We start from the raw sequence: 24,541 nt of genomic DNA on the forward strand, positions 1-24,541 counted from the left end.
GTCTGGCTATACCCCTGTGCCCAGGCTGTGCAGAATGTGACACTCAAGGGCCTGGCAGGGCTGCTGTCCCCAGGTATTTCTTATTCCACAGGACACTCTGGCCTCCTGCCTTGAACTGCCCCAGAACTGATCCTTTTATCTGACTTTGGTTTTATTCCCTGTCCCTGCCCCTCAGAAGGTCCCAGATTATAGGGTCCCAGAGGGGCAATGCCACAGCTAGAGTGCTAGGGTGGCCCCACCTGGGCTTTTCCTCCTGCCAACGCCTCTGCTGACTCACCGTCTGACCTCCTACTGCCAGGGTGAAGGCTGGTGCCCCAGAGCCCAGCCAGCCCTCAGAGACATCTATAAAAGCCCTCTGCTCCAGGCCCAGCATCCTGCTGAGCTGTCACCTGTCACTGCACGATGCTGGGAGGCCTGGGGAAACTGGCTGCTGAGGGCCTGGCCCACCGCACTGAGAAGGCCACTGAGGAAGCTGGTAAGGACCAGAGTCTCCTGTCCACATGGTCCATTCTCCACTGGCTGGGGGGGTTGGGACTGATGGGGCCAGTCCCCACAGGTTTGGGGGCAGGCCTTGGCCCCATGAGCAGCTCTGGGCATTCAGTCCCAGGCTAGGATGAGGGCACGGGACAGAAGCTGAGGGCAGCTTGGGGTAGAGCCAGGAGGGGTCGGCTGCCCCAAGCAGCCCTCGTTCCATGTGGCTGAGGGCAGGAGGGAGGCCTATCAGAGGAAAGCCCTGGGGTGGGGCACTGGGTGAGGCTGGGGGCTTGAATCCTTCCCTCTGGAGACCTGGGAGCCCTTCTATATCCAACAGTCCATTTTGAATACCCTATACAGAGAAAGGAAGATGGATTTTTATTTTTACCATAACTTTAAAGCTCCAAAGATTTCTCTGATTCTGTTCCAAATGAGCCCCTGGGGTTTGTATGAAGGACATTCTCAATGTCTTCAACTTTCCTAGAAGCCCATTTTGTGTGCATTCGGGGAGGCTAGTCCTGGTCCCACCTGTCTGATACTTCAGTTTTTGTTCTTCTAAATGGCCGCAAATGCGTCTGTATGTCCTTGGCTGACTCTGTGGCTGGTGGTGACCGCCCTGATGCCTCCTTACTGGCGCTCTGCACTCTGCATTATTCCCGTTCACAGAGGAGGCAACCCAGCAGCGATGGGGATTTAGAATCAAAACCAGTTCTTCCGACTCCAGATCTTCCAGTTCTAGTAGGCTACCACTAAAACTTGAAAACACTCCAAGGTAGGCAGAGAGTCCCCTCTCCACCCACACTGGTGGAATGGCTTTGGGGAACTGGTTTTGCTGGTGGAGACTTCTGGATCTGACATCCAGCTGTAGCCTCCATCTGGCTTGAGGCATGACAGCTACGCACCTGACAGGTGTGGTGACCTGGAAGACAGGCTTGGCCTTGGCATCAGGCTCCTAGCTGGCAGGAGGGCTGCTCACTGGCATTCTGGCATGGAGTGCCCTGTGCCTTGTCTGCCTCACTCAGATTTTGACCCTGAAATGCAAGCTGGGAGTCCTTCTCTTGAACCAGCTGCAGCATGTCCAGGCTGGGACAGCAACCCAGAGTTGCATCCAGGACACCCAGAGCTGTCTGAGCAATGCCCTGAGGAGCCACTTTGTACTGCACACTCACTCTGGGCTTGTCTCATCTTTTCAGTTCATGCCGTGGAGGGTGTGGTGAAGGAGGTGGTCGAACACGCCAAGGAGGCTGGAGAGAAAGGTATGCTGAGGACAAGCACAGGGGAAAGGAGGGGAGCTGGGAGCTGGAGCAGCCTGTCCTTTGACTGACCAGGGCTAACCCTGACCCAAATGGTGCCTGCTTTCAAATGGTATGTGATTGCCTATTCAATGAGGCCATAGACCACACTTTCTGAAAGCAGGATCCAGCTAGGCAGCCCTCTCTGTGGAGTGTTAGGCGGCTATGTTACAGAAGACTATGTAGTGGCACGCTGTGACAAAACATTGAAGACATAAAATTATATATTTATATAAATACATAATTACACATACTATGTGTTATATATGTCTGTTTGCTAAGTATAGCTGTATAAAATGGATATGTATACCCCATTCCTTACAACAAAATGGAGTTCAGGTGAATCAAGAACTTAATATAAATACATGAAATTATTAAATTGTTAGAAGAGAGCACAGGAGAGTCTAGTATAATCTCAGAGAGGGGAGGGTCTTTATGTTTAAACCATGACAGAAAACCCAACAACCACAAAGGAAATTTTACACAAATTTGACAATATAATACTTTAAATTTTCCATAGTAAAGAAATTATAAGCTAAGCCAAAAGAAAAACCACAAACTGAGGAACAGTATCTGTAGTAGAAATGATCACCCAATATAAAAATGATCAAAAGATATAAACAGAAAAATGCAATATGAGTAGGCAATACACCCATGAGCAGATGCCCAGTGTCACTCATGATTGGAGAAATAAATGCAAGTCATTTGGGGAAATGAAGTTTGAACACATTCCTCCTGGAGCTCTGCTGCCCTCGTTCCACTGCGGCTCCCCAGGGCGTGATCGGGAAGACTGTCACATCCCCAGGCCACTCCAGGGGACAGCAGCTCAGCACAGGGCTTGAAATGCTAATTTTGCTCACCAGACATTACTGCTCTTTCTTGCTGACAGCCATTGCTGATGCCTTCAAGAAGGCCCAGGAGAAAGGGGACAAAGTGGTAAAAGAAGTTACTGAGACGGTGACCAGCACGGTCACAAATGCTGTCACCCATGCAGCAGAAGGCCTGGGTAAACTGGGACAGTGAGCACGTCTGCCATCAGCAGACTCTTCCTGAATAAATAATAAATAAATTATCTCAATAAAAAGCTGTGACATATGTACACTGAATTCTGGATTTATTCCTGTTTGGATGGAAGTGCTGTCTATATCCTGTCACCTGTTGTCACACACTGACACCTGCTGTGGGTCAGCTAGTCCCCTGATTGAGCAGATGTGCTGCTTTCCAGAGGCGGATTTAACAGCAAGCGCACTGGGCGCACCCTGGGCGCACCCTGGGCCTCAACTTCTGAAGGGCCCCACAAAACCCCAACTTTACACTTTTTTTCTAATGACACCAAGTTTGATTTCATCTGTGCAGTTTTAACATTAATAGTATTAAATATTTTTTATTTATTAAAAAATATGGTTAACAGGTATTTTTATTTTCTTCCTTTTTTTAAGGGGCCTAATATTTTCTTCTGCGCCCGGGGCCTCAACCGACCTTAATCTGCCTCTGCTGCTTTCACATTAAGATGTCTCATCTCGGCAAGGACCTCTTTAAGAATTGTTAGGGTCTGTGCTACATTTCTTAGTCTGGGAAATAATAATATGTGTAGCTTTCAGATACCTCTGTGCTTCAGGAAACCCCGTGGGAGGACTACAATTCAGCTTACATAGTCTTTGGGTTTTCCTGGAAATGTTCTTACAGGATTCAGGAAGATAGCAGATCAGCCTGACTGAGAGGTTAGCTGGACACGGTCAGAGAGCTTGAGAGCCTTCACGTTCTGAGACAGAAGCTTTTCTGCTGGTCAATCACAAAATCAGGTCAAGGAGGAAATGAGTCTCTGGCTTAGGTGCTAGTGAAGCCACTGTGGCTCTCCCTCCAGCTCCTGTGTTAGGCCTAACTGTGGTAGCGGGCAAGAGAGCCCGGCCTTCTCTCCCCCTGCCATGGACAGGCAGCACCATGAAGGTCAAACAGATGTTTAAGCAGCGTCTAGCTGAATATTTGGATTTTTAAAAAGGAAATGGTTTGGAAAGATATGGTGTTACTTATCTGCCTTACTGAAAGTGAATTTGTTCTTAGCAGAAATGAAAAGGAAAGGTGTTTAAGTAACAAGTTAGTTGCTCACTACATTGCTGACTTTCTTTTAGAACAGGCTTCACAAGTTTCTGAAGCCCAGGAATCGAAAGTCCTGACTTGGAACATCTACCACTGTCCAGCTAAATCTGCACCTTGTATCTTGGTTGGCTTTCTGCTGACTTTTGAATTTGTTCCATCCAAACCTACTCTCAAAAGGATGAGAGCATTGTCAATGGTAGTGAAAACTGGAACGCCCTCTTTGAATGGCAGTCCCTTACCAGACTTTATTCTTCAGGTGTGCACAGGTACATGCAGACGCCCACAGGGCAAACACACAGAATCATCGTGGCTTGTCTGTAACAGCAAGGGATTGGAAAGACCCAAAGTGTTAATCATAAATCGCTTGGATGGCAAGTTTTGCTCTGCTTATTAAGTTTGAGATACAATATAGAGATGACACACATACTTCTAATGTGTGTGTTATAATGCCTTAGTGTGTCTAGGGAATCTACCAACAGGGACTGCATATGTATGAAATGGAGTACCCTATGGCTGTCAGGAAGAATGAGAAAATGCACCTATCTCAGATGGGAACATGTTAAATAATGAGATGTAAAATATGTATGTAGAATAAGTTCTTTTTTACAAAGCAGACACATAATTGTATAAAAGTAGAAAAAACTAGTACATATACATAGCAGACATATTAATAGTGCTTATCTCTGTGTGTCTGTGAGAATATGAGAAATCTTCATATTCGACATTACGTATTTCCATGATGCTTGAACTTAAGAGAAAACCAATACAGATATATTTTTAAATCTGGTCATAAAGGCACCTACTATTTGGTTCAAGGTTGTTACCTACTTAAGGGCTACTCAAAGTTTGCTGGTTTGCAAACTTTGTTACCACTGGCAATTAGTTAAGTAAAGAAACTGAGAGCATTTAGTACCTAGACATTGCTTGGACCTGCAGGGGTGAGATCAGTTGATCAATTCTTGTTGAACAGGGTATAGACCAGCTCAGGTCACTGAACTTGCTTGGCAAGTTGTACATGAATTAGTCACATGAAGTAGGACCACATACAAAAAGAAACCCCAAACTGGTTCCTGCCCACAGTGATGGAGGAGCACTGCCCACGTTCCCTTAACCTCCCTTTGCAATGTGCTGTTCTGGACTGACGTCTCATTTTCTTTTAACTGTGTGTGTTGTGCAATGCGGGGCATGGCATCAAACTCAGACTAACTCTCAACGTGATATAAAAAGGAATAAAAAGTGATGTCAGAGAAAATGGGGGAGGGAGGGCCCCCCAAAATTCTCTCCTCCATAAAAGTAATGAGAAAACAGGTAAAAATATAGTCAGAATGAATTTTATCATAACTCTGGAAATAAACCAGTTTGATGGCAATCAATGGAGCATTCATGTAAAACAAATTAAAAACAAACAAACACAATCTTGATAAGAATAGCAAGGTGTGTGATGTTTTTAACTTGTATTCTATTCTCATCTGCCCCTTCTCCAGCTCCCCTGTAGCCTCAAGCGTGGATCTACGGAGTTCCTTCAAAGCCTCATTCTTAGAGAATGGTCATTATTTGACCTGACTCCTAGGAAGACCCCACTGCAAGGCTGTCCTGACTAGGAGCTCACCATTGCAGAAAGCCATTTTTTTCTGGGCTGTCGGTCATGAAACATATAGAGGCAATTTTTTAAGTTGGTGGCCACATGAAGTGGTGAACAGCAGTTTGGGTAAACAGTAGGCTAATCAAAAAGTTTAAAAGGAAAAACTGGGAATAAAATGTTCAGAGTCTCTGAAAATTCCAATGTATTCCTGGAAATCGAGAAAACTGTGCACATGTGTGTGTAGGACTGTACACGTGCTCAGTAAAGACCTGAGAAGGCTCCAAGCGCTGACCTCTGACTCACCTTGGGGCTTTGTACAAGCAGGAAGTGAAAACACAGGAAGAAATATTAACTGAGTATTGAAAGTGAGGCCCAACATGTGTAGAGTCCCTTGGCAAAGATGGGAGACTTACTAGTTCTAAGTTCTCAAAGAAATCTCTGTCTAGTCATTAGCTGACTAAGCAAATTGAGTAGAACTTTAGTGGCCACATATGACAACAAAAAGACAGACTTTAGAATTAGTTTAAAAAGGTCACTAAACAAACAGCAACAGCAAATCTGGGGGAAGGATGTGGAGTCCGATTTCCAGAGTTGCTGCATTATGTTATTTAACATGCCCTGTTTTCAGCAAAACAAGTCACAAGATATGCAAGGAAAGAAATTATGACACATTTAAAGGGGGAAGGTGGAATTGTGCCTGCAAAAGCCCAGAAATTGGACTAACTAGATAAAAACTTTAAATTAACTACAGAGTAGGGTTTATAATTGTTTGGAAAATAATGCAATAATTAATAAATAATACAAGAATAAACTCTGTGTTTCATATACAACTGTAAATCTACTTTTCCCCACCTTGTGTTTTAAACATGTTTAAAGAGTTAAAGGAAAGCACATTAAAAGAATTAAAGGTTAAAAAAAAAAAGAGTTAAAGGTAATATAAAATCAATAACAAATAGAAAATACAAATAAAAAGAAATTATAACCAAGAACAGAATAGATATTTTAGAATTACAAATACAACTGAAATTAAAAAATTCATTAGAGGAGTTCAACATTGGATTTAAGCAGGCATATGAAAGAATCAGTGAACTTCAAGAAAAATCAGATAAGATTATTCAACCCCTCCCTTGCCCCACACCCTGCCCAGCTCAAGCCAGTGACCAATGCTGATAAGCCTGTGCTCAGAGCCAGAGACTTCAGGGCTTCCAAACAGCAACCTCAGCGTTCCAGGTCAACGCTTTATTGACTGTGCCACTGCTGGACAGACCCAAGTTTTTCTTTTCAATATTTTGGTTATTTGGGCCTATTGGCAGTTTCATATTAATTTTAGGATCAGCTATTCTATTTTTCCAAAAACGGCTATTGTATATTTTTGTTTAATTTTATTTAGAAAATTAAATTTGCCTGATCTGTGGTGGCATAGTAGATAAGGCATCGACCTGAAATGCTGAGGTCGCCAGTTCAAAACCTGGTCAAAGCACATTCTTGAGAAGTAACTGCTGCGAGGTGATGCTTCCTGCCCCCACCCCCGCCGCCCATATCTCTCTCTCACTCTCTCAAATCAATAAATAAATTCTTTAAAAAAAACTTTAAAAAATTATTAAAAAATGAAAATTTAATTTAATGGGCTGACATAGGTACAATGAGTATATAGGTTTTATGTAAACATTTCTATAGCATTTGAACTGATGATTATGTTGTGTGCCCATCACTCACAGTCAAATCATTTACCGTCACCGTGTATTTGTCCCTTTATTCCCCTCCCCCCACCCCTTCCTCCTAATCCCGTTCTTTACAACCCCTCCCCTTAGAAACCACTTCACTTTTATCTATGTCCATGGGTCTCAGTTTAATATTCCACCTATGTGTGAAATCATACAGTTCTTAGCTTTTTCTAATTTACTTATTTCACTCAGTATAATGTTCTTAAGGTTTATCCATGTTGTCATAAATGGCAATAATATGTCATCATTTGTTATGGCTGAGTAGTATCCCATTGTATATGTGCACATCTTCTTTATTCAGTCCTCTATTGAAGGAAAGTTTGGTTGTTTCCATGTCTTGGCCACTGTGAATAATGCTGTGATGAAATGGAGGTGCATGTGTCTCCACCATACTTTCTTCCATAACGGCTGTATCAGTTTACAATCCCACCAACAGTGAATGAGGGTTCCTTTTTCTCCACAGCCTCTCCAACATTTGCTATTACCTGTCTTGTTGATAATAGCTAATCTAACAGGTGTGAGGTGGTATCTCATTGTAGTTTTGATTTGTATTTCTCTAATAGCTAATGAAGATGAACATCTTTTCATATATCTATTGGCCATTCTTATGTATTCTTGGGAGAAGTTTCTGTTCAGGTCCTCTCCCCATTTTTTAATTGTATCATTTGCTTGTTTGTTGCTGAGTTTTATGAATTCTTTATATATTTTGGATATTAGGCCTTTATCAGAGCTGTTGTTTGTAAATATCATCTCCCATTTGTTGGCTGCCTTTTTGTTTTGTTGGTTTCTTTTCTTTCTTTCTTTTTTTTTTTTTTGCTGTGCAAAAGCTTTTTAGTCTGATATAGTCCCATTCATTTATGTTTGCCTTTGCTTCCCTTGCTTTGGGGATCAAATTTATAAATTGTTTTCTATGGCCACAGTCCATAACTGTAGTACCTATGTTTTCTTCTATGTAACTTGTTTCAAATCTTACTTTGGGCCTTTGTTCCATTTTGAATTAATTTTTGTGCAGGGGGACAAGGTGTAGTCAAGTTTCATTCTTTTATATGTGGCTTTCCAATTCCCAGCACCATTTACTGAAGAGGCTTTCTCTTCTCCATTGTGTTTTCTGGCTCCTTTGTCGAAGATAATTTGTTTATCTCTATGTAGTTTTATTTCTGGGCACTCAATTCTGTTCCATTAGTTTATGTCTGGGTTTTGTTTTTTGGGGTTTTTGCCAATACCATGCTGTTTTGATTATTGTGGCTCTAGCATAATACCTCCAGCTTCATTATTTTTTCTCAGGATTGTTTTGGCTATTCTGGGATTTTTATGGTTCCATATAAACCTGGTGATTTTTTGTTTCCTTCCTTTAAAAAATGACATTGGGATTGTGTGCGTGTCTGTTAGCTGTAGTTTTGTGAATGCCAATTATTATGTTTAGGAAGTACCTTCTATTCCTGAGGTTTTATTGTGAAAGGATCTTGAATTTTGTCAAATACTTTTTTGCACATCTATGGTGATTATGTGATTGTTTCCCCCCTTCATTCTATTAATGGGGTATGTTACATTGATTGTTTTATGTTGAAGCACCCTTGCGTTGCTGGGATAAATCCGACCTGGTCATGATGTATTATACTTACATGCTGTTGGATTCTGGCAGTGGGTTTATGTCTATATTCATAAGGAATATAGTTTCCTTTTCTTGTGATGCCTTTGTCTGGCCGTGGTATCAGGGTAATACTGGCCTCATAGGTAGTGTTATGAAGTGTCCCTTCATCTTCTCTTTGAAAGAGTTTGAATAAGGTTGGTGTTAATTCCTTAAATATTTGTTAGAATTAATCAGAACTGTGTGACTTTGGATTGGCTAAAAATTCTTAGATGACACCCAAATCATAGTAACCAAAGACAAATTGGACTCTATCAAAATGACTTTGTGTCAAAGGACATCATCAAGACAAGCAACAAGACAAACCAACAGATCGAGAAAATATATTTGCAAATCATCTGATGAGTCATAGATCCAGACTAAGCCTCAGAACTCAAGTAATAACTGAATTAAAAATGGGCAAAGAGTTTGACTAGAATAAAAACATTTAAAATTGTTGGAAGTGGTTGCCTCTGGGGAGTAGAAAATTGTGAGGTGGGCATATGAATTAGAGGGGACAGCTATTGTTCACAGTAAGAACCAATTGGCTCTATACCAGTAATTTTTAATAGGGAGTGATTAAGCCCCTCCGGGGATATTTGGCTATCTGAACATTAAAATACTTTTTAAAATTATTTTTTCTCGCCTGACCAGGCGGTGGCGCAGTGGATGGAGCGTCGGACTGGGATGCAGAGGACCCAGGTTCGAGACCCCGAGGTCGCCGGCTTGAGCGCAGGCTCATCTGGTTTGAGCAAAAGCTCACCAGCTTGAACCCAAAGTTGCTGGCTCCAGCAAGGGGTTACTTGGTCTGCTGAAGGCCCGCGGTCAGGGCACATATGAGAAAGCAATCGATGAACAACTAAAGTGTTACAACACGCAACAAAAAACTAATGATTGATGCTTCTCATCTCTCTCCGTTCCTGTCTGTCTGTCCCTGTCTATCCCTCTCTCTGACTCACTGTTTCTGTAAAAAATAAAAAATTATTTTTTTCTCAATTACAATTGACATTCAATATTATCTTATATTTGTTTCAGGTAGACAACCCTGTGGTTAGATAATTCTATAATTTACAAAGTGATCCCCTGGCATTTCCTGTACTCAGCTACTCATCTGGAACACTTATAGTTATTACAGTACTATTGACTGTAATCCCTATGCCATACTTAACCAAATACATTTTTTTAATTTTATTTTTTATTTATTCATTTTTAGAGAGGAGAGAGAGAGGGAGAGAGAGAGACAGAGAGGGAGAGAAAGGAAAGAGAGATAGAAGGGGAGAGGAGCTAGAAGCATCAACTCCCATATGTGCCTTGACCAGGCAAGCCCAGGGTTTCAAATCGGCGACCTCAGCATTTCCAGGTCGAGGGAGAGAGAGGAAAAAGAGAGAGAGAGAGAGAGAAGGGGGAGGAGCTAGAAGCATCAACTCCCATATGTGCCTTGACCAGGCAAGCCCAGGGTTTCGAACCGGCGACCTCAGCATTTCCAGGTCGATGCTTTATCCACTGCGCCACCACAGGTCAGGCTGAATATATTTTTGATGATCACAACTAAGGGGTGCTAAACATCCTACAATACACAGGACAGTCCCAAAAATAGGGTTATCTAGTCCAAAATGTCAACAGTGCTGAGCAGACTTTAGGGTTAAGAATATAAGAATAGAATGAGGTTAAGAAACTGTTTATGTGTAAACTTTGATAGGAAAACAAACACAAAGAAGCCAATATATTTGAAAAAAATTAAAAAGCAGGCCCTGGCCAGTTGGCTCAGTGGTGAAGCGTTGGCCTGGTGTGCAGGAGTCCCGGGTTCAATTCCTGGCCAGGGCACACAGGAGAAGCGCCCATCTGCTTCTCCACCCCTCCCCCTCTCCTTCCTCTCTGTCTCTCTTCCCCTCCCGCAGCCGAGGCTCCATTAGAGCAAAGTTGGCCCGGGCGCAGAGGATGGCTCCATGGCCTCTGCCTCAGGCGCCAGAATGGCTCTGGTTGCAACAGAGCATCGCTCCCTGGTGGGCATGCTGCATGGATCCCGGTCGGGCGCATGCGGGAGTCTGTCTGACTGCCTCCCTGTTTCCAACTTTAGAAATTTATATTAAAAAAAAAAATTAAAAAGCAAACAAAATTCCTCTGCAGAGGTTTCCTGTGCAAGGTTCACAGACGCTGCTTACCATCTGCACCAGCTTTGGCTGCCTGAGTGCGCAGCAGGGCTAACAAAGCCTGCCAGCGACTTCAGGGAAGGTAAAGCTTGTCAGTTAAGGTGCTAGGCTTTTTTTTTTTTTAAAGTAAACCACCAACCCTACTAATTGAGTTGCCAGAAGCACTGCTTCAAAAAAAAAAAGGCAAACTTTTATTTCTTATTTCCCTAAGCTTTATTTATCAGGGTAAAACACATTCTAGTATAGGGTTCATGAGTCAACAGTTAAGTAACTGAACAGTTTTCTAACTCAAAGCTTCAGGAAACAAGTTTGATACTAGTGCTACCCTGTCTTTCTATAGCTAGCAGGGGCATAACCACTTTCCCAACATTATTATCAATGAAACATTGTTTATCAAATCTTTAAAAAAAATCAGAACTACTCCCAGTGTGTTAGCCAAAGGTCAATACTAGAGCTACCATCCTGCTTATCACAAGACCTGGACAACCTGCCCAGCCAGTATGGCTCTCTCCTGAAACCTGTTTTCTCGTCACCTGTCCCCTCACAGTGCAGCCAGACGCCAGCAGTGGGAAGGGCTCCCTCTCCACGAGCTCACTTACCTACCCCCTAGTCAGGGCAAAACAGAGCCCAACCGAAAGTTATGTTCCAGATTTGGCAGCCAAATAATTGGTGCAATCAGGTCTAGAACCCATCTGTGCTGATGATAGTACTCTGTCTTAAATTGATATATTCTGTGGCTAAATGATTAAAAACAAAACCCCAATCAATGAAACTTTCCTTCATTAGAAATAGGCGGTAAAAAAATTACTTATTATCAGCTTTAAGCATAGAAACTCTTCCCCAATAGCCATTTATACTGTTCAACAGATTGAAACATAAAAGAATTCAAGAATAAAATTAGGCTGCTCACAAGATAGTGGAAAGTAATGTTATACAGGTGGTTGTTAAAGAAGTTGCAGAAACCCAATTGTATTTTTACCATCTACTAAAGGAGACACTATTCAATATATAAACAGAAAAGAAACATAAGCTTTGGAAAAGGTAGACTTTTAATAACTGCTATTATCACCAGGTTAAGTCATGCAGTTACAAAATAGTTAAAAATTTCTGAAAGTATATTATTGTTAAAAAAAAGAAAAAAAGCTCATTCTTGCATAAATAATATCTAGCACTTCATTGGGATACTGCTCTCCCAGAGGCCCTGCCAAACACAGCGCTCGAGCCCAGGCTGTTTGCAGACCACTGTTCGTGAAGCCGAGCGTGGAGCACATGGCTCTGAGCGCGAACACCGAGTCCGGGGGAGCTGGCCCACTTCTGGCAATGCTGAGCCGCCAGCCAGGCTCCAAAGAGGGAGCCCAAGTGGGGTTTTTGTTTTTTTTCTACTGGGAAAATCTATTGGATTTTCAAAACAGTTAATTAACATGATGAGGAGGTGACTGTATCCTTTGGACTACATAACTGTGGTTGGTCTTAACAAAAATAGCCTCCGTCATCTGCTAGTCAATGATCTATATGAAGACAACTTAATTCTCCACTGGGCTTTTTGTTTTGCTGGACAATGTATTATTGATAAGCTATAAATGATACTGTTTTATGTTATAAAAATACGAGCTTTTTTCATTATGTTTATAGGCATTCACTGCTTGAGTCAGAGTTAGGCTTATTAAGTGATTAAAGGCAATTTTATTACAGCAGCATGTAGTTATTTTATTCTAAAAGAATAAAATGCATAAAGAGAAACAGCTTTTATTTGTTTGCAATCTGTAAAATTGAGTTCTTTGATATAAAATACCAATAACTCATTTAAGGACCATGCTACCTTCTGAAAATGTCACATACCTGCTTCTTAAACGTGTCAAAGTTACAGCACTGTCCAGAGCTGAAGAACAAGCAACTGCTTGCTCTTGGACGATAAGTGCTTTACTGGCCACGGCTCTGACTGTTGGGAAGCCACCAGGGAGCAAGGCAGTGCAGCCAGACAGAAGGGAGTTTTTATTTAAAGGCAAAATACCCAAATGTCTCTCTGGTATTCCTTTCAGCTTTGTACATGATTCCCTAACCTTAATTTCTTTTTTAAAGGGCTGATTTGGATCTACTTTTTGAGAATGGTGTCCATTATCTAAATGAGTAATGACAGAAAGAGATCTCTGTGGTTACATGTAAACTTGTGATAGGCCTATAGATAAAGAGGTGAAGGGGGTGGTGAAGCAGTCAGCTACAGTCCATCTATGTGAAGGTCACGCCGGCTTCATTGTACACTTTAAAGACTTTCTCAATGGCATTGACGTAGGCAGCTGTCCTCAGGTCCAAACCCAGGTTATATTTCATGGCTGTGCGCATGATTTGCTGAAACAAAGCAGAAAAAACAGTGAAGGCCACCCCAAATCAAGCAACCAGGCCATGAACACACAAGGCACACATGGGTCTGGTACAGGTTACCTGTCACCATTTCTGTGCAGGACGTGGGCCACCAGAGAGAAACTACTTAGGCAATGGAATAATCTCTACTCAGGAAGGACTAATTCTCTGGAATTAAACAAACTGCTATCTAGGCAGCAGTAAGAAGTTGCTCTTTAGAATTTTAGGTGTGTGCTGTCTTTGTCCTTTAGACACCCTGTTATTGGGAGTGAATTCATTTGATATACTTTTTGATAATTTAAAATAAGAATGGGGCGAGAAAAATGTTCTGGAGTTGGTAGTGACGGCTATACTGCTGTGAGTATGCTCAAGGCTGCTAAATTTTATACTGTAGGAGGATAAATTTATGGTATGTTCATTAGAGCTCAAAAAATTAACAGCAAACACTACTACCTTCTCCTTATTAAAAATTTTTTCCCCATTGATTTGAGAGAAAGAGAGTAAGGAAGGGAGACAGAGCGAGAGAAGCATCAACTCATTGTTCCACTTAGTTGTGCACTATTGGTTGCTTCTGATATGTACCCTGATCGGGGATCAAACCTGCAACTGCGGCACACCAGGACAATGTTTATCCACTGACCCACCTAGCCAGGGCCAATATTACCTTCTTAATATCTGTTTGTGCTATTTCAACTTAAAACCAAGGGCATATAATCTGAACTCAAGAAAAAAATTAGAAAAACTGGTCTTAAGCTATGTTTAAGCCCTTGAAATAAGGATCAAGTGTCAAAACCCTTTTATTTATATCAAATTCTGTAGTGAGGTCCAACCTCCTGTAGCTCTAATGGAGTGTGCCCCGAGCTGCTGTCCGCTCTGGCTGACTACTTGCTATTGAGCTAACTGCCAAGCCTCACTCCCTCCTCTCTTGGCATTCTTCTCTATTTCCCTAAGCCCGGCACACACTGAAGACCCTGAAAACACTGCTCATTACTGAAGATGGAAAAAGCATAGGTTTTGCTACACAAACAAGGAACATGTAAACAGACTGCTGTTTTCCATTGCTGCATGCGGAGTCACCATCTGTGCTTACGCACACACAAGCTGGTGGCTGAGATGACAGTCGGCTGCCCTTTGTGTCACTTGCAGAAACACAAGAGCATGTGCACACGTACCCTGGCTGAGCGCTCCATGGTGTAAGCTAAACCAGAGTGTACAATGTCTTTCTCAGAAGCCCCCTGTTAAGAAAAAGAACATACATTTAATAAAACTACACAAACAGCCAGACAGAATTGTAGATATGCCTAATTTCTGTATAATACTACCATACCTAATTAGCTACTTGCATCTTAGCCATAAATTTCTTTTCATTATATTTGGCAACAAATATTCATGAAATAAGATCTTAACATGGAAAACTGATGAACACAGAAAAGTATGAAACAGGAGACATGAGGACTGTAGGGAGACCAGCAACGGGCACCCACTGAAGTGCAGGTGCACCACCACAACATGTTACTTAATGTCCCAGTGCACTCGCCTCTAGTCCCCCACCCAGCAGGCACATGGTCGGGCACCGAATGCACCTGCTTACCTCCAACAGTAACTTTGGGAAGGATCCTGACTCTCTATTCAGCAGTGTCACCAACTTTAAAGCTGGACTAATGTTAGCAGCTCTAATTAACCCCCTAATTCTACTGATGAGGAAACTGTCAACCAGAGAAGTTAGCCAAGTTCATGAACAGCTATGTTCACAGCTGGGGTATATAGCCCAAGGCCTTCAACCTCCAGCCAGCTCATCTTGTTCTTATGCCAATTATCTCTGTAAGACAATTTGTTTCAACAGATTCCTCTATTTCATTTGTGTTTTGAAATGCTTTCTAGAAATTTAGGACAATTAACTATCACCACCATTCCTAATATGACATAAAGAGCTATCAAACACATATCCTGATATGCCAGATAAAAACTTTAAAATTGTCACCAATAACACCTATGCTGAACTTCATCTAATTAACACTATTCAATTGGGAAGGTATATTTCTAACATTTGTATTAACTAAGAAACATTTGGGTTAAACTTTATTTTGTCTTACCAAGTTAAAAAATCTTGCTTTACAGGTGAAATACTGCTGTTTTTTTTACTCAATCATTCATCCACCAAAACATTTACTGAGTACCTACTATGTGCCAGGCACTCTTCTAGGAACTGAAGACATAGCAGAAGACAAGATAAAGAAAGTTCTTTGTTCTCATGGAGTTTGTATTCTAGTGGAAAGAGACAGTATATACTTCGACTTGAAACCATGAGGCTGAGTGAGATCACTAAAATTTTGAATTTAGACGGAACTGGTTCAGGGACCAAGTCCTTCCAGTATTAAATGAGTGGAGAGCAGGCAAGGACAAGCAAAAGGCAATGAGAAGGAATGCTAGTGACGTAGAAAGAAAATCAGAAGAATGTGGGCAGGGGAAGGAAGATGACTGAGACATGACCACTGGATTTGGTGGTGCTGGCGTCACTGGTCATCTTGGTGAGAACAGCTTTGGAGTGATGGGCATAAGAGTAGATTCGAGTATAGAAGAACTGGACACAGAGTATATACAACTGTTAAGGACATTTGCTATAAGAAAAATAAAAATGGCAAGACCGGGCTGAAGAAGTGGGGTTAAGATTTCTCTACCCTTTAAGACAGCATTTGGTACACTGAAAACAGGCCATCCAATGCCTAGAACAAGACTTGGGCTTAGATAGAGAGTTGCTCTCTAACAAGAGGTGGTGACACAAGACAGGGTACAGATACCACAAGCTGGGTACATAGGCAAGTCTCTGGCTGCTTGAATCTTCTCTGTGAACACATACCACATCTTGAGCTGGCACGCAGGAGAGAGGAGAAAGTGTGATGTTCGTCAAGGAGAATGAGACAAGAAATGGGACGAGGAAGCAGCATTGCCGGGCAGCTCTAGGAGCCCCTTCAGGTTAGGTGGGGTCTGAAGGCAGCAGGCTTCCAGGTACAGCGCTGTGAGCCGACGCGGCCGAGGCCTGGACTTTACCAGTATTAGCAAGGGGGTGAAGCAAAACTCGACTGGGCAGTCACTGTGATCATGGAGCGTGGAGTTCAAGTTAGACGAGGAGAGAGCTGAAGACACAGAGCGGTGATGAGTAACAGCAAAATGATGGTAGGGTTCATGACACAGGTCCTGGAAGGGCTAGAACATGGCTGGGGAAGAACTGGAAAGAACTGATTTTTCAACAGACACTTTACTACAAGACTCCTACAATATGTAAGAAATGAGAGACAGCACTAGACTCTAAAATTAGAAGCACTGAAAGCATTTGAAAATTAGGAGACCAATACATTGGACAACGGCTACAATAAAAGGATAAAAAGGGAGTCACCACAGCTGTTTTCCTAACTGGCTTCCTCCTTCTGAATTCCCTCTGAAGGTTCCATCAGAGCGAGTGGCATGTGTTGGACTTGGGGTGACCACTGGGAGGAGCAAGAAGCGCACTAAGGAGCAGCATTGGTCCTGCCAGGGCCTGGAAGCATGCATGACACAGGGGCACCTTCAGGGAGGGCCGCAGAGATGCAGCCATCCTAAGCAAAGACAGGGGCAGGGCATTTCCGAAAGAGGGACCAGGACTGCTAGAAATGGCTCTGGCTCAGGGGAAGAGGAAGACTCACTTAAGGGAAGTCAGTACCCAGCAAGACAAAAGCATCTTCTTTAAAACAAAACCCTTAAAAATAAATAAATAAAACCCTGACCTTCTCCCCATGTTTCAAGGTAGTCCAGTGATTTTCAACTGGTGCGCCACAAGAATTTTTATTTTTATTTTTTAAAGAAATGTTAAAAAATGCAATACCTATTTATTTAGTCAGGGGCACTGACCTTTTCCCTCTTAGATCGTCAAATAAAAAAGTGACAAGAGCCAGCACAACAATAGCCGTCCAGTGTGAATGAATCAAAATTATACCTATATTTTGTGGTCAGATTGGCAAAAAATATATTTTTTGGTGTGCTGCAGAATTTTAGTAACTCCATAGTTTATATGTGCTATGAGGTGAAAAAGGTTGAAAATCATGGATATCATCTTAAATTATGTTCCATGACTGAATATTTCATAAGAGGATATAATAGCCATTTTCCTGCTGTGTGTGTGTGTGTGACAGTTAAATCAAACCTAATTGTAAAAGCTGACTGTAAACAGTCCCAGTAGCATCATCATGCATGGAGGCACTCCTCTCTCTGAGAAGTACTTTCTTAGGATAAATTTCCATAGGAGATGTGATTATGTCAGAGCAAAACTCAATTTTTCCAAAGAGCTATACCGATCTGCACTGTTATCAGAATATAGGTACAACTGTGTCACCACAGACACAGGGAGTATGAGATCCACAAACTATTTCTGCTAGTTTATTACATTAAAGAAACCTTATTTTAGTTTGAATTTCTTAAACAGCAGGGTAAACATTTTTTCTAGGCCTGTCTCCTTTTTGTTTCCATGCCTTCTGCCATTTACTGGTGAGGGTGCTCTGTTTGTGAGGTACATGCACTAGTAATATACCCTGTCAATAGCTAATTAACATAAAAACCCTTTCCCATCTGTTTCAATTCTCGACTTGTATCCAAATAGCAATTCCAGTTTTTCATATAGTTCTATCTAATGTTTAATTTTCATTTCTTTTTATTTCTCAGAAGCTTTTTAAAAGAGTTAAAATACACAATAATTCTTTACAATGACATTCGAATCACTTGTTGAGTCATCTGTATGGCAAAAGTACCACAAGCAGAGAACCATTTTGAACTAGGATTCTTACTCCATTTTTAGGGTGTAATGAAAGAGGAAGGTACAGAGCACCTATAAGTCATATAATGACTATCATGTTGACTACAGCCTGTCCTGTCCATTCCGCCCACTTGACCCGAGTCTAAAGAGAGCAGGCAGTGTGTGTAAAATGAAACTGTCATAAGCACACTCACCGATATCCTGTCTTGGAACTCCGCGGTGGGCACAACAGGAATAGTTCCACCGTGCTTTCCGAATTTTCTTTCCAAACTCTCTTGGACAGACACTATGAAAAGCCAAGCGATAAGACATTGCTAGCAGATAAAAATATAAAGTAGACCCAAAAGTTATCCCAAACTACATATATCCACAACCCCAAAACTACGAGTATTAGAGACCTTCAACACTGATGACATGAAAGGGTTAACCATTGAAAAGGAATACAGCACTCTGCCAAATTCCTCTATAATGTGAATTCAGGTCACTGCTCGGCTTCCATAGCAGCCATCACCAGGGCTTTTTCTTGGCTCTTTAGAAAAGAAAGCACGGAGGGAAAGGAACGGAAACAGGGCTCACTTCACCCAGATTATGAGCCAGTAAAAGAGCTCAGTTGGAGGTTTTGTTCTTAGTTCAGTTTGATGAAAATTCTACTGTTAACTCTGGTTCCTACACCAAAGAAAAGCAGTATTCCCTTCATTAGACTAAAACACTGTCAACACTAAAGAGGTTTTTACTAAGAGCAGCCAGAGGCACAAATGGAACATGCATCAACACAAGTCCCCAGGTAAAAGGATACTCTTTCTATTACTAACTTGTAGACCATGTTCTTGGAACATTATAACACAGAACAAACATTTGAATAGACATATATTTGAGAGAGTTAATATATTGATTACCCGTAGAAAAACTATATATTTTTGACCTAAGACTCTTGAGACAGAATAATATAATGTTCTGTACTGAAATGAATTTAAATTCTTTAGGATCACCAAAAGAAAACTAGTCTTCTTAATTTTAAGCTTTTCCCAGCCTTCAAGCTGGTCCAAAAGATTACTTTTTGGAGAACAGGATCATCAGCACTTACTGAGCAAGTGGTAGTTAGAATCCCTTTCATATTTGAAGGTCAGACGGCCATAGCTGACATGGTTGAGGTTCTTCAGCCACTCAAAGTAAGACACTGTCACTCCTCCAGCGTTCAAGTAGAGATCCTATACACAAAGTGAGACAGGAAGACACCACAGATACGGGAAAATGGCTTTAAATAAAAGCTTACAATAAACGTAAGAGCTCAATTTTAATATCAAAGGAGATTAAGCTTCAAACTTTCCAAATGTATCTTAAATACTATTAGGAATTTCACACTTAAATTGAACAAACTCCCTTTCCAATTCATCTGAGGTTTTTTCCATTTAGAAAAAAAATATTTTTTTGTATATTAATCAAGCATTTAATCAGCTTTGGTTAGAGCCTCTTCTCCACCAAAAGTTTTCAGACAAAACTGCTGCCCACTATAATGCACTGGACCATCTACAGGTGGCCCAGAATAGCATTCCCTCTCCCACCACCTAGGGCTGTCTATTTCTGTGAAGTTGTAATTTAAAAAAATGTTTTCCATTGATTTGAGAGAGGAAGGGGGAAAAAGAGGAGAGGAGAGAGGGGGAGGAAGGGAGAGAAAAAGAGAGAGAGAGAAGCATCAAATAATGTTGTTCCACTTTAGTTGTACACTCACTGATTGCCTCTTGCATGTGCCCTGAGGGGGGACTGAACCTGCGACCTGTGCGAGCTGCATGATGCTCGCATCTACTGAGCCACCCGGCTAGGGCCATCAAACTAATTTTTCAAGTGCTTTCAGCAAAGGGATTCTTCAAAATGCACCATAAGTCCACACTAACTTCTAATTTTCAGTACCCTTTTGGCAGAGACCCCATGCTTATTCCACTGAAGAACCAAACACATGTTCCTCATACTAGCTTTCTGAGTCAAGCAGCAGGTATATTTGAAATGCATAAGGTTAGGAATTATAAAAAAAATCTTCAATTTTAAGTTACAATAGTATATATTTCCACCACAATTTACATTTATATAATTAGGTTCTTAAATGGGCTAAATATATACATACTTAAGAATCAATTATGGTGAGAGAGAAGGTGGCGACGAAGTAGGAGGACATTCCGCCTCCCACCTCCCAGAACCAAAGTGGATTACAACTTAACTTAAGAACAGTCATCTTAAAAAACCAACTTTGGACTTAACTAAGAGGAATCTATCACCAAGGATGACCGAAGAAACCACACTGAGCTGGTAGGAAGGGTGGAGATGCAGAAAGGGCTGCCCCGCTCCCAGGAGCGAGCGGCCCGCAGGGACTCTCACAGCAGGGTGCACTGCCAGAGAGTTGTGGGTCCTGAGCCCCAGGACTAGAGTCCCAGCCTGGAGCCCCAGAGACTAGAGGAGGCGTACAGACAGTATTTAGCTGAAAGAAGAGCCGAGTTACTGTTTGCTACAAAGAGACAGAACTCGGCCTGGCCTGTGGTGGCACAGTGGATAAAGTGTCGACCTGGAATGCTGAGACTGCTGGTTCGAAGCCTTGGGCTTGTCTGGTCAAGGCACATATGGGAGTAGATGCTTCCTGCTCCTCCCCCCTTTCTCTCTCTCTCTCTCTTTCTCTTCTCTAAAGTAAATAAATAAAATCTTAAAAAAAAGAGACAGAACTCTCAAACAACAGGCTCCTTCTTAAAGGGACCGTGCAGAAAACCTCGTTCACAGCCACTTAGCCAGGGCTCCGGGAAAGGGGAGTGCTGAGAGGACTGGAGTTGTGAGAGGAGAGTGTAATCTTGGAGGCACATGGAGTGACACTGTGGGGGACAGCCACCCTAACACCTGTGCTGAGTCACTCCCCAAATCTCAAGTGGCCATTTTTCCTGGGAGAAGCAACACCAGCAAAGGGAAGCAATTACCCCACCTACCGGAGGCTCTCCTGCTCGTCAGAGCAAAGAGTCACTTAGAAGCAGGGGGTGTGTCAGGGACACAGGTTTTGAATGCTGAGGTCTGAGCTACACCACCCTGCCACACTGCTGGGTACTTGCCGAAGGGCGGTGCCCATGTGCCGGTGGTGGTGGGCCAGTGCCAGTGGTGCCTGGGGAAACACAGAGGCTTCACCCACTGGCCAAGAGTAGATAAAAGCCAGCCTAGGAGTGCAGCTGATACTTACAATGGCACCTGGGCCCAGCAGAGGCAGCCACAAATTCTGGATTGCCTGTAGCTCCAAGAAGGTTGCTACAGGTCAGTCATAGACAGTGACCCCCACTGATCTGCACCAGGTTCCGGCCAGGGAGGTCCAGGGCTGGCACATCTGATGGCCAGATATGGAGAGCATCAGCTCAGGACTTAACAACCCTTGTTAGAGTAGTACCTTAATAAAGGGCTCTTCACACCTGACCTAGCTAAGGCATAGAAAGTGCCAACTCAAATAGCAAAAAGAACAGTAGCAGCAGACAAGTAGCCCATGGAGGATTGCAAACAACAGTTGATGGCAACCCAAGAGAATCTAGAAACAACACAACTGGAAATTGGAGGCAGATAATACCAACCAACCCTATACTCAGCTAGATACACAAAAAGCACACCCAAAGGAGGAGTCTGTACACAGATAAAATGGGAAGACAGGGAAATGCAATCCAAATGAATCAATAAGAGAAATCCCCAAGAAAAAGAACTGAATGAGATAGAAATAACCAAGATATCAGATGCAGAGTTTAAAATAATGATTGTTAGGATGCTCAAGGATCTTAGAGCAACAATGGACGAACATAACTAGCACCTAAAAAAAGAGACAGCAAGCATAAAAAAGGACATTGAAATCATAAAAAAGAGTTAGAAATGACAAATATAATATCAGAAATGAAGACTACACTAGAAAGAATTAACAGCAGGCAGGATGAAGCAGAGGATTGAATTAGCAATTTAGAGGACAAGATAAACAAAAGCATGGAAGCAGAACAGCAAAAAGAAAAGAGGCTCAAAAAAGTCTGAGGAAACTCTAAGAGAGCTCTGTGACAACAGAAGAGAAACAACATCAGCATCATAGGGGTTCCTGAAAGAGAAGAGAAAGAACAGGGATAGAGAACCTGATTGAAAAAATCATAGCTGAATACTTCCCTAAACTGATGAAGGAAAAAGTCACACAAGTTAAAGAAGCACAGAGTCCCATTAAAGAGGAACCCAAAGAGGCTACAAGACACATCATAATTAAAATACCAAAGTTAAGAGACAAAGAAAGAATACTAAAAGCTGCAAGAGAAAAGCAGTCAATCACCTACAAAGGAGCCCCTATAAGGATGACATCCAACTTTTCAACAGAAACACTTGAGGCCAGAAGGGAATGGCAAGAAATATTCAAAGTAATGCAGAACAAGAACCTATAACCCAAACTTCTTTATCCAGCAAGACTATTGTTTAAAATTGAAGGAGAAATAAAAAGCTTTCCAGACAAAGAAAAACTCAAGGAATTCATTACAACCAAATCAATGTTGCAAGAAATGTTAAGGGGGTTGCTGTAAACAGAACAAAAAGAAAAAAAAAGAATCTAGAAAAAGAGGAATGTAAATTTAAAGAGTAAAATGGCAATAAACAAATATTTCAATAATAATCTTAAACGTAAACGAATTAAATGCTCCAATCAAAAGACACAGGGTAGCTGCATGGATAAGAAAACAGGACCCATATATATGCTGTCTACAGAAGACTCACCTCAAAACAAAAAATATACATAGACTAAAAGTGAAGGGATGGAAAAAATATTTCATGAAAATGGAAATGAAAAGACTGCTGGGGTAGGAATACTTATATCTGATAAAATAGTTTAAAACAAAGGCTATGGTAAGGGATAAAGAAAGTCACTATATAATGATAAAGGGAGCAATCCAACAGAAATATATAACCATTATAAATATCTATGCGCCTAATATAGAAGCACCTAAATTTATAAAGCACATCTTGATGGACATAAAGGGCGAGATAAACAGCAATACTATAATTGTAGGGGATTTTAATACCTCACTAACATCATTGGATAGATTCTCAAGAAAGAAAATTAACAAAGAAACAGCAGCCTTAAAGGACACACTAGATCAACTGGATTTAATAGACATCTTCAGAACCTTTCACCCTAAAGCAGCAGAATACACATTCTTTTCAAGTGCTCATGGTACACTCTCTAGGAGAGACTACATGTTAGGGCACAAAAGCGGTCTCAACCGCTTTTTTTTTAAGAAGATTGAAATCATATCGAGCATCCTCTCTGATCACAATGGTATGAAACTAGAAATCAACTACAATAGAAAAACTGAAAAACATTCAAACACTTGGACACTAAATAGCATGTTATTAAATAACAAATGGATTAACAATGAGATCAAGGAAGAAATAAAAAATTTCCTTGAAACAAATGAAAATGAACATACAACTCAAAATTTATAGGACACAGCAAAAGCAGTCCTGAGAGAGTTCATAGCATTACAGGCATACCTTAAGAAGCAAGGAACAACTCAAATAAACAACTTAACCTGCATCCAAAAAAAAACTAGAAAAAGTACAGCAAATAAAGTCCTGAGGAAGTAGAGGAAAGGAAATAATAAAAATCAGAATGGAAATAACTGAAATAAGAGGCTAAAACAACAATTCAGAGGATCAATAAAACCAAGAGCTGGTTCTTTGAAAAGGTAAACAAGATTGATGAACCTTTAACCAGACTGACCAAGAAAAAAAAAGAGAGGACTCAAATAAATAAAATTAGAGTGGAGAAGTAACAACTGACACAGCAGAAATACAAAGGATTGTAAGAAAATACTATGAAGAACTGTATGCCAAAAAATTAGACAACCTAGGTGAAATGGACAAATTCCTTGAAACATACAATCTTTCAAAAATCAATCTGGCCTGACCAGGCGGTGGCGCAGTGGATAGAGTGTCGGACTGAAATGCGGAAGGACCCAGGTTCGAGACCCCGAGGTTGCCAGCTTGAGCACGGGTTCATCTGCTTTGAGCAAAGCTCACCAGCTTGGACCCAAGGTTGCTGGCTTGAGCAAGGGGTCACTTCGTCAGCTGAAGGCCTGCGGTCAAGGCACATATGAGAAAGCAATCAATGAACAACTAAGGTGTGGCCATGAAAAACTGATGATTGATGCTTCTCATCTCTCTCCATTCCTGTCTGTCTGTCCCTACGTATCCCTCTCTCTGACTCTCTCTTTCTGTCTCTGTTATATATATATATATAAAAAAAAATCAATCTGGAAGAATCAGAAAACCTAAACAGATTGATTACAACAAATGAGATTGAAACAGTTATCAAAAAACTCACAACAAAAGTCCTGGGCCAGATGGCTTCACAGGTGAATTCTACCAAATATTCAAAGAAGAACTAACTCCTATACTTCTCAAGCTATTTCAAAAAAATTCA

The 24,541-nt window shown here is 41.5% G+C and overlaps 2 protein-coding genes across 4 annotated transcripts in view; one reads left to right on the plus strand and one right to left on the minus strand.

The window, feature by feature from the left end:
* Positions 1–339: 339 nt before the first annotated feature.
* On the plus strand, positions 340–6,185 carry FAM25A (family with sequence similarity 25 member A). Of its 3 annotated transcripts, none has more exons than XM_066349730.1 (4): positions 340–475; positions 1,668–1,730; positions 3,896–4,119; positions 5,348–6,185. In XM_066349730.1, exons 1-4 carry the CDS (start codon positions 403–405, stop codon positions 5,462–5,464), a joined length of 477 nt encoding a protein of 158 aa, XP_066205827.1. In that variant the 5' UTR covers positions 340–402; the 3' UTR covers positions 5,465–6,185. The 3 variants fall into 3 exon arrangements, with proteins under 3 accessions (XP_066205827.1, XP_066205829.1, XP_066205830.1); XM_066349732.1 differs by having other exon boundaries at positions 3,896–4,129; positions 5,348–6,184; XM_066349733.1 differs by lacking the exons at positions 3,896–4,119; positions 5,348–6,185 and adding an exon at positions 2,656–2,865.
* A 5,792-nt stretch (positions 6,186–11,977) lies between these two features.
* Positions 11,978–24,541, minus strand: part of GLUD1 (glutamate dehydrogenase 1) — a 49,678-nt gene continuing 37,114 nt past the window's right edge. Inside the window, exons 10-13 of the mRNA XM_066349763.1 lie at positions 19,172–19,295; positions 18,282–18,373; positions 14,477–14,539; positions 11,978–13,292 (exon numbers count right to left, since the gene is read on the minus strand). Of these exons, the coding sequence (XP_066205860.1) occupies positions 13,173–13,292; positions 14,477–14,539; positions 18,282–18,373; positions 19,172–19,295 (399 nt within the window). The 3' untranslated portion in view covers positions 11,978–13,172. The remainder of the gene's footprint in view (positions 13,293–14,476; positions 14,540–18,281; positions 18,374–19,171; positions 19,296–24,541) is intronic.

The sequence above is a fragment of the Saccopteryx leptura genome, chromosome 9, assembly GCF_036850995.1.
Source record: "Saccopteryx leptura isolate mSacLep1 chromosome 9, mSacLep1_pri_phased_curated, whole genome shotgun sequence".
Taxonomy (NCBI): domain Eukaryota; kingdom Metazoa; phylum Chordata; class Mammalia; order Chiroptera; family Emballonuridae; genus Saccopteryx; species Saccopteryx leptura.